The sequence below is a fragment of the Pipra filicauda genome, unplaced genomic scaffold (genome assembly GCF_003945595.2).
Source record: "Pipra filicauda isolate LSUMZ 115617 unplaced genomic scaffold, ASM394559v2 scaffold24_size8852520_pilon, whole genome shotgun sequence".
NCBI classification, from domain to species: domain Eukaryota; kingdom Metazoa; phylum Chordata; class Aves; order Passeriformes; family Pipridae; genus Pipra; species Pipra filicauda.
In genome coordinates, this window is record NW_024104365.1 from 8,441,271 (window position 1) to 8,451,707 (window position 10,437).

Consider the following 10,437-nt stretch of genomic DNA (forward strand, 5'->3'; position numbering starts at 1 on the left):
TTGTCTGAGGGGCCCAGAGCTGCCCCCAGCACTGGAGGTGCCCCAGCAGTGCCAGCACAGGGACAGGCACTGCCCTGGCCCTGCTGCCACACTATTGCTGGTACAGTCCAGGTGCCATTGGCTTTCTCGCCCACCTGGGCACACCTGGTTTATGTTCAGTCTTTGTCAACCAGCACCCTCAGGTCCTCTTCCAACTTTCCAGCCACTCTGCCCCCATCCTGGAGCACTGCAGGGGGTTGTTGTGACCCAAGTGCAGGACCTGGCACTTGACCTTGTTGACCCTCACACCACTGGCCCATGGATCCATCCTGTCAAGATCCCTCTGCAGACCCTTCCTACCCTCCAGCAGATCAACACTCTCACACAATTTGGTGTTATCTGCAAATTTGCTGAGGGTACATTGATAAAGATATTAAATAAGACCAGCCCCAGTACTGAGCTCTGGGGAACAACACTGGTGACCAGCCCCAATTGGGTGTAGCTCCATTCACCACCACTCTCTGGGCCCAGCCATCCTGACAATTTTTAACCCAGAGAAGAATGACACTGTCCAAGACATGAGCAGATAGTTTCTCCAGTACAGTGCTGTGGGAAACAGTGTCAAGGCTTTACTAAAGTCTAGGTAGATACCTAATTCACTAAATGGCCATAGAGGAGATTAGGTTGGTGAAGCAGGACCTACTTTTCCTAAACCTGTGCTGGCTGAGCCTGATCCCCTGGATGTTCTGTACATGCCTCATGAAGGCACTCAAAATGAGATGGGAACATTCCCTGGCACCAAGGTCAATACAGAAGAGCATCTTTTTTTTTCCTATCATATGGCTGGAATGCAAGATGCTAGAAAAAGACCGTGAGGAAGACTATCAAGGCCCTCGAATTTAGTATTTTGAAGATAAGGACTATGACCAAGGAGGGATAATTCTAATATGAAAGTGGTGGATTCCAAGAGCACAGAGGTAATCTGAACCTCGGCACTGGGATCTAATGAACTTCTCTGCAGATGCACCCTTTTAGCCTCCTTCTCTTCTGTTTCCAGCCTTACCTGGAGCAGCCTGGAAGAGGAAGAAGAGAACAGCGACGAGGAAGAAAAGGATTCTCATGGCTGGCAGCTGGTAGGAAGATAGACTTTGCAGGAATGGAGACAACACCAGTGTGAACAGAATCCGTCCGAGACTGAGCACGGTTGGTGTCTCTGCTTATAAAGCTCTGGGAGAGACCCGAGGGGGTGGAGGAGTGGCTGCCTGAAGAACAATTAGTTCATTGCCCTGTTACTATGGAGACTGGTGATGTATGAAGGTGTTGCAACCTACCACGTTAGGAGATGCCTGACTTGAGCAATGACCATGGCTCCCAGCTGAGCAGAGCAGCCAAACCACCCCGTGCCGGCTGGTGGGCTGCGCCCGGGGAGGACTAGGGATTGGAGGAGGAGGGAGGTGGGTTCCTGTGGTCCACAGGACTGTAAACCATGCGGAACTGATGGTGCCCCATGGCTCCTGGCCACGGTCTTGTGACAGCCTGTCCTTCCCCCAAGCCACCAGGCTCGGTGAGCAAAGGCAGCGCAGTGTAAAGCAAGGAGAGAACAGACCCTCCTCCTTGGAGACGAGCATGTGGTGACAGGACAAGTGGGAATGGCTTCAAAGAGGGCAGGTTGAGATTAGACATCAGGAAAAAATTCTTCACTGTTAGGGCAGTGAGACAATGGAACAGGTTGCCCAGAAAAGTTGTGGCTTCCCCATCCCTGGAAGTGTTCAGGGTGAGGTTGAATGGGGCTTTGAGCAACCTGGGCTAGTGGAAGGTGTCACTGCCCATGGCAGGGTGTTGGAACGAGATGAGCTTTAAGGTCCTTTCCAACCCAAACCATTCTGTGATAATCGTGATGAATGTAGGAAAGGATCAGAGCTTTAGTCCTTGCTTGGATTGGACCTGTAGGGCTGCACCTGAAGAAGGCTGGGTAGGGCTGAAAGGGTTGTGGATATTCCCTCTCCTGGCTATGGAATTGTCAGACATGTTAGTAGCTCCAATCTCCCAGGTGTTTTCCAGTGTGGTTCAGAACTCAGTTTCTCTCTGTATTTTATATTTATGACTTTAGCAGTGGGGTTCACCAAACCCCAAAGAAAAAGTCATTAGACAGAAAGGACTGGAAGGGACACCACTGTGTGCTGTGCCATGCTCTCCTAGGAGACTGCAGCCTGATTCCCCTTCAGCAATTCCTGAGCTCTGTCCTGAAAATGATAAAGTCATGTTACTCACTGCTGCTACAGGCATTGAATCCCCACACCCTGCTCTGATGGTTTGAACTTTCTTCCAAAGTTGAACCTGCATGGAGAGTCTAAAGCTATTTATTCTTACCCCAAACGAACTTGGTTTCATGACTTTTTCTCTTGTTGTCACTCAGCTTCCTGATGTGGTTATGAAAAGACTCACATCTCTCTGATTTCATAGATTCAGCATACCAAGTCCACTCGTGTCATGTCTGCACATCTCTCATCACCTTGTAACCTATTTCTGTATCTGAAAATAAAATCTGATTTTTTTTTTTCATACATGTGAAGGAGCAGTTGTAGAAAAGGTGGACCAGAGGAAGTGTCACCAGCTTTGTGCAGGCTTCTTAATACTTGTGCTTGTCTCCAAGCAATGCCACTCCTGGGGCATATGAGAAATTCAAGTGCACATTTTTTTTTTTGGGACAAACCATACAAGCCAAGAATCATTAATGAAACCAGGTCATGGGGGTGCTTAATTATTTACTGCTTCAGTGAGAACAGCAAACTGAAGAGAGGGAGAGTAACAGTGGGAGGTGAGCTCTGTCTGCACACGGAGGGCAGAGAGGTCTGTGACTGGTGAACTGGCTGCAAGTCAAGTGTAGGGCATGGAAGTGCTTCAGTTTTTTATAGAAACATGTTAACTCCATACATCAGGACTAGGATTTTAAAATAAGCAAAAAATCCTCTTTACTGTTGTGGACAGGTGGGGAGCTTGAGGAGGGGCAAGAGGATACAGGTGGCAAAGCAAACAAATTCCTGCCAATGCTCCATGAAGGTTTGTCCCTGCTCAGCAGGTTGGACAAATGTAATGCTGGCAGGAGTGACAGGACTGGCAGCACTGCCAGGGCCCCCTGAGGTCCAAGGGAAGGAGGGGAACCCTCATCTGTCTGTTTAATGTGATGGGCAGAACACCCAGAAGATGCTTGGGGGTATGAAGCCCACATTTCTCTCTCTCTTTGTACCTCCCAGATTGGCAGTGATTGGTTGCTGTGATGAAATTCTTGGAAAATGGGATGAGGAAGTGGATCTTCAGACCTCTGCCAGGGAGCTCTGAGAGCTGAGGTGGGCACAGGCTCTTAAATGAACTGTTGTTCTGTCACCTCTCCTCTGTTTTCCCCCTGAACATGAGAAAAGAAGTTTTGAGGAGTCAGTCTTTTATATTAAAACACTCTCTGTCTGCATGTGCATTCAAAACTAATTTTAAGCCAAGCTATAGGGAACAATGAGCAGCTCTTTGATTCCTGATCTGTGAGACAGGACATAGACACAACCCCACAACCCAAACCACTCTGAGCATTTGCTCAAGGTTTCAGACAGGCACCCCATCCACATGGACCCTCAGCTCCACTTCCAGAAAGATCATGGACAAAAAGAGGGGAAAAAAGGTGCAGTCCATGATCATAAAACACAGGAAGCTGTAAGGAAACGGTCAAGAGTGGAGTTTGCTTGTAAAAATCTGGTGTTTAATGAAGAAGGAAAACATGCTTTTCTACTCCTTGCATAATTCCCTTCCTGTCTGTCCCATGAGGGGCAGGGGTGTTTGTTTTGGGGGGTGAAGCTGCTGAGCAAACCCTGCTGGGGTCGGCCCACACCACCACACATCATTCACTGCTCTTTGGAACCAAACAGCATCAGGGAGAGGGAAGGAAAGATGGAACAGCTCTGTCCTCCTCACCTCCCTCCCCCAGCTCCAGCTGGAGAATGGAAGCAATGCTTGTCCTGGGTCCAGGCTCCCTCCATGGAAAGGTAAATATGCCTGGTTTGATAACAGCCCCCTGCTTGGCACTGGGGAATGGGAGCCTGGACAAGGTGCTCCACTTCTTCCTTCTCCTTGAGCACCAGGAGAAGATGCTGGCAAACAGTCTCCAGGGTGCAGAGAAGCAGCAAAGCTGTGACTGATGGGAAGCTGTTGATCTTGAGGTGTCTGTAAGAGTTAATATTTGACCTGGTAGTAAAGGAGTGGGGGTGGGGGATTTTGTATGGGACCTGTCCTTGTGAAGAAATTGCATTTCATCACCCAGAAAGAATAAATTCATCTCTTTGGCTCATGGATCTTTCAGGAGCCTTGGAAAATTGCCTTTTCACCTTGGGAAGTTGGCACTTGTGGTCTATTTTCTGAGCTGTGGGGAAAGGAATTCAAATGTCTTTGGATCTGAAGGAGATTCCCTGCCTTTGATTAGAACTGGTGGGGAACTAACCTGCTGGAGAAGAAGGGGATAACTGAATTAGTGGCAATCTCCTCTGGTCTAGGAGTAAATAAATAGGTGGCAGCAAGAAGTGGTGTTGAGTTCCCCTATCCCAAAGTTAAGTTCATGGAAAAAATGATGGTGAGAGGCACAGGCATTTGAAGACACAGTGAAGGTGACAGTGGGTGGAAGGTACACAGTGTTCGTTCTCCTTCACAGAGCACTCAATAGAAGCTCCCCATGCATGAAACCAGGTTTCAGTGGGGGAACTCCAGTATTATTAACTGAAGTTGCAGTCCAAACCCAGTCATGGGACCACCTCCAGTGTGTGTCCTTGCCATGGAAGAGAGCTGTGAGGGGAAGAAGTCACCAACCAGCAAATCTTTGGAAAGTCCGTATTCCAATCAGCATTTTGAAAACTGATCTATTCTTCAGGTGATCAGTGAGGAGGTTTTCTGAGGTCCTGCACTGGTTCTGTAAGGTGAATGTCAACCAAAAGCTTCTCCCATAGCTTGAACACTATCAAAGGGTTTGATTCCAGCTGCCATCCCACCAGCCCTCCAAGAGAAAAAAAACAGTGGTGTCCTGGGACAGAAATTCTCAATAGACATGGAATTAATTAGGAACTTTTTGGGAAGAACTCTCAGGGGTGGCTGCAGGACAGAGACAGGTCAGGAAACTTGTCTGGAGAAGCAGGTCCCTGTAGGGCCATCAGCACAGGAGAGCTGTGAGAGTCATCCCACACAAGGTCAACCCCAGGCTCCACTCAGGGGTCATGGAGAGTGCACAGGGGAGATGAACACTCAAGGGACTCCCTAGAAATTGGGCAAAAGTGAAAGAATGAGCCTAAAGTGAGGGTGGCTGCTGGGGTGAAATGCAAGACCCTTATGGCACGAAGTGAAGCATCTAGAGACAGAAGTGGAGACAACCCTGTTTGGAGTAACATCTCTGTGACTTACACACTAGAGATGGGTTTCATTGGGACAGGAGGGAACTCTGGGGCTCAGCCTGTTCTGAATTCATCCAGATTTAATACCAGAGTTTTATTTAGGATGTTGTGGCTTAACCCCAGATTGTGGGATCAATCCCACGCTTATTCACATCTCCCCTGGTGGAATGGGGAGATAATCAGAAAAATAAAAGTGAAAAAACTTGTGGGTTTAGATAAACACAGATTAATAGGCCTGAAAAAAAAGCTGTGCAAGCAAAGCAAAACAAGGAATCATTCACCATGCAACTTCCCATGGGCAGGCAGGGCTCTGTCACATGTGGCAGTGACTTGGGAAGACAAAATGCCATCACTTTGAGTTTTCCTCCCTTCCTTCTTTTTCTCCAAGGTTTTATCGCTGAACATAACACTAGATGATCTGGAATATCCCTTTTGTCAGTTGGGATCAGCTGTCCTCCTGTATCTCCTCCCAGCTCCTCCTGCACCCCCAGCCCACTCGCTGGTGGGGTGGGATGAGGAACAAAAAAGGCCTCGAGTCTGTGTAAGAACGTTTGACAATAACAAAAACGTCCCTGAATTATGAACATTGTTTCCAGCACACATCCAAACCACAGTTTCATACCAGCTACTGTGATGAAAAGTAACCAGCCCAGCCCAAACCAGAATCCGGGATAAACTTGAGGGATGTAGAACAGATCATCCATGTGTGTAGTAGTAAGTTGAACAAGACCAATTATAGTCACAGGATCACAGAATATACTGAGTTGGAAGGGACCCACAAGGATCATCGAGTCCAACTCCCAGCCCTGCACAGGACCATCCCCAAGAGTCACACCCTGTGCCTGAGAGGATCACCCAAATGCTTCTTGAGCTCTGGCAGCCTTGGGGCTGTGCCCACTGCCCTGGGGAGCCTGTTCAGTGCCCAACCACCCTCTGAGGGAAGAACCTTTTTCTAATATTGAACCTAAAGCTGCCCTGACACAACTCAGGCCATTCCTTCAGGTCCTGTCGCTGGTCACCAGAGAGCAGAGATCAGTATAGAAAAGTATATCAGTATAGGTCTAATATTTTTAAAAGCAATCTACATATCACCCTAAATCTTATTTCTGGGATGGGATAATTCAGCCCCCATCACTGTTTGTGAAGTCCTGTGTGTATGTATATATTTTTAATGTATAAATATTTATATATATAAAAATATGTATACATTATATATACTTTATATATATATATATATAAAGTTTGCAATACTGGAGGTGTTTATTTGTTGCCATTTTGTCATCCAATCACTCACTATCAAGAGTTGCCACACTCAACTTTCACACTCAACTTTCAGTCTTGTCATCTTGGATGCTTTATTATCATCATCAAAACTGATTGCTGTTTTAGCCATTCCCTTTTCCAAATCAGTTGGGAATATGTGAGACTGCATGTGCTCACTTGTTTAAACACATTTCATCACTCTCTGAGCCTTGAGCCAAAACCACAGAGCAAATTACTGTTAATAACAACAAAGATCACAGGTATTGGTTTAAGAAGACATTTTATTTTTGTGTGTGAATAAAATAATAATATATATATTGCTTCACATCCTCCAAGAGCTGCATGAACCTGAAGTGATTGAACATCCAAACATCCCTGTGAGGTAGGCTGGAATAGGTGGCCAAGGTGGCAAAGTGGCTTGTGTATTAAAAGAAAAAAAGGGAGTGACTTCAGCAAGGAAAAACCTGGATCTCCAGAAGCAGTGTGCTAACAGGACATGCCCTCTGGAAGCTGCTTTTAATGCTCATTTGCAGGAGGGTTTAGATAGAGGAGGAATCCATCAAAATCACCTCCTCAAAGCAGTGGAAATGTTGCTGGTACAAGGGCACTGATCCAGGCAAGCCTCCTCTTCTTACTCTGGCAAAATCCTGCAAGAATAAAAAGAGTCTTGTTATTTTGCTGAAGTGTAGACTAAAGTTAATCTCTAAAGCCTCAATACCTGCTAATTACCTTTCAAAGTAAATGTACAGCCTGCAGCTTTATAAACCTACATTTAGATGCCTCCATGGAAGGTCCCCATGTGTGCTGGGTGTCAGGGTCTGTGCACATCCAGTCCACAAGAACTATGGTCACTGGCAAACTAATTGTACTGCCACTAGTAAGAACATTTTTATTCAACTCACTCCAAAATAAAGATTGGGGATTTGATGTGGTTACTGAACGCACAAGTCTAGTGCCATTTGAAGAGTTGTGGGGTATCTGATTGGCCTCCAGACACCATTTCTGAAAATGAATTTTTTCCCATAGGTCATGAGTTACCTCGGCCAGACATGTAGATATGGTTTAAATACTCCAAGGCATCCCAAATGCCTCTAAACATCTCAGTTTATACTGCTGAATCAAGCCCTTTGTGTCTAAATTCAAATCCTGAGCTGGAAAAAATATTCTATTGTACTTCAGAATAACCTGTTGACTTCAGCTTCTACTGTTGTACTGATCAACTCAGCTGAAAATCTAACAGCCCCTATAAGAAGCACTCTAATCCTGAACATTAACATCCAGCAGTGTCACATATGGGTATATTCTTCCAAGAAAGAGTGTTTCTGTAGAAAAAATTACACCTGAGCCAAACTCTTATTCCTTCCCCAGCCCCAATTTTCCTTTGATTAGGCCTAACAGATGCTTATAGAGAAATATGATGTTGGAGATCTGCTGTCTGCTCCTACCAGTCTATTTGCTATCAGTAGAAATTGCTCCCTCAGGAGGATGAGCAGTCACAGAGGCTGAGGGTTCACATCATTCCTTTGTAAAATCACCTAATTACAGGTTACTTCTGTTCCATTTATTTTCCTTTATCCTTAGTATCTTGATCTCCTGATAAGAAACCTCCCATTATTGGAATGACTTGGGTTTCCTGAAACCACCAGCTGACAGAGGATCCCCATGTGCTGAATAAATGTTATAAAACCTTTTTCCTAGAGCCACCTCATCGCACTTTCTTCAGTTTCTGGGAACCTTTAAGCCCTGGCAATTCTATAGATAACAGGATTGGGAATTCTGTAAAATTCAGAAAATATGGATCTGAGCTCTGCCTTTATTTTAAACCAAGGTCTGTCCAGTCACATCAATGGTTGAGGATCTGCCTGAACATCATTGCTGGGATGAATTATGTTGTCACATTTGTCTCCTTCATCAGAAGATACAGGACCCTCTCCCATTTTGGCACTGAATTTGTTGTGTGTGACAGTCACTGCAGCTGGCAATGATCATCTTGTGGCCATTAATGGAACAAAGCTATTGCAAGAATTAATGCCTGAGGAATATGTTTTATTCCAAGCTAAAGAATATTCCCCAAAAGCATGTTAAAAGCCTTAAGAAAAGAAAAAACTGGCTATCAGGGAAACTCTAGACATTACTAAAAACTGGTCTCCAAAATCAAAAGTGAAATGCACACCCAAGTCTCTACTCACTCATAAATTCACTCTTTACCTTTCCAAGAACTGAGCAGTGGTGGAAAGAAGGAGAGATGGGAAAAGAATGAGAAGCAGAGTTCTGTGAACATATTTCCCCCTTTAAATTTAAATTTTCTAGGTAATTTTGGAAATTAAAAGAACATAAGGAGGAGAAAATGTTTCCTCTTTTGGGTGAAAATACTGTGAAATGTTTTTCTAATAATTTCTTGAAAAAACTTTTTTTCCCCCCCATCAAACTTAAAATAAAGTGAATTCTGGGAAAATTTTGACCCCTCCTGAACCCTTTTTATTGTACATAACTTCCATCCAAATGAATTGCCTCCTTAAACACACGTCAATACACACATGTTCATCCTCCCTCTGGGCTTTCTTACAAAAAGGCTGCCCTGCAAGCCCCAGGGAGTTGTGCAGATTATTCAGAGAAACAGTGGATAAAAGAGCAGGACCAAACAATTCCCTGTGATGCCCTTCAGACCCTGTGGCACTTACTTGGAGCAGCAGTTCAGCACCCCGTTGTGGCAGGTCCCCGAGGCAGTGAAGGTGGGTGGGCACTGCCCGGCACGGCAGAATTTTCCCTGGCCCCTGCACTCTGCAGTGTCAGGAAAAAGGGGATCTGCAGAACCTGTGAGAAGACAAAAGTGTTAAAAACCTCAGTTTTCAGTCTAAAACGATGAAGGATAAATGTTCATTAAATCATTAAATGTTCATTAAACAGATGCTCTTGAGCCAACCCACTGCACCATCCTGATGGCATCAGATTTAGCCTGTCAGGTGATGGCTGCTTTCTCCCTCCTATGAACACACCTTTGCTTACAAACCCTTCTGTTGTTTATAGGGTTTATTTTGCTTCTCACCTGAAGTAGCCTGGAAGATGAGGAGGAAAACAGCGAAGAGCAGGTAGAGGATCTTCATGGCTGCGGGTCACTTGTGGTCTGTGAGATCCTGCAAAGTGCCAATGGTGGATGGAGATGGCTTGAGGAAAGGCTGGGAAAGACACCCTGTATTTATAGGGCCTGTGGGATTGTGCAAGTGTGACCACTGAGTGCTTTGTCAATGAGTAACTGCAATGAACTTTATGGAAAGGGGCTGGTTATCCCCCTTATCACAGGTGGCAGTGAACATGTTGCAATCCCCCAAGGGTGAATTTCCACTTAATGCATCAGTTATATAATGTGACCATCAGCCAAGCCCCACTGAGCTGCACCAGTTTTCGTCGCTCTTGCAGGTGTCTTTCCAACACAGGCACAGGGATGGGTTAGGCAGGGAGCTTGGAAGTCAGGCACCATTGGAGTGGGGACCTGGCTTTGACCCTGGATTCGTCACCCACTGACAATTCATGTAATATTTTGTCTCTGTCTCCCCATCCCTATCACCAGGTGGATGATATCAAAGGCAGAAGAAAGCATTGGGAAAGACTTGATATGATGCAACTGTTCTTTGTCACTTTTTAAACAGTCTCACCCACTGCAGAAGGGTGACACAATGTGATCTCTCCTTCCCTCAATCCTCACTTATATCATAGAATCACAGAATGGTCCGAATTGGAAGGGACCTTAAAGACCACCCAGTTCCAACCCCCTGCC

General features: G+C 45.6%; 1 protein-coding gene across 1 annotated transcript; it reads right to left on the bottom strand.

Moving 5' to 3' along the window:
• Window positions 1-9,339: 9,339 nt before the first annotated feature.
• On the bottom strand, window positions 9,340-9,826 carry LOC113999047 (gallinacin-10-like). The gene is made up of 2 exons (XM_027742229.2): window positions 9,709-9,826; window positions 9,340-9,476 (listed from the first exon to the last, which is right to left on the bottom strand). The coding sequence occupies exons 1-2, from the start codon at window positions 9,764-9,766 to the stop codon at window positions 9,340-9,342; spliced, it is 195 nt and encodes a 64-aa protein (XP_027598030.1). The 5' UTR covers window positions 9,767-9,826.
• Between the last annotated feature and the right edge of the window lie 611 nt (window positions 9,827-10,437).

What these genes read in the sequence shown, in the direction of transcription:
- LOC113999047 (XM_027742229.2), bottom strand. Translation starts at nt 9,766, where the DNA reads ATGAAGATCCTCTACCTGCTCTTCGCTGTTTTCCTCCTCATCTTCCAG. An exon ending in CATCTTCCAGGCTACTTCAG is followed by an intron (nt 9,477 to 9,708) that starts GTGAGAAGCAAA and finishes GTCTTCTCACAG; the next exon opens with GTTCTGCAGATCCCCTTTTT.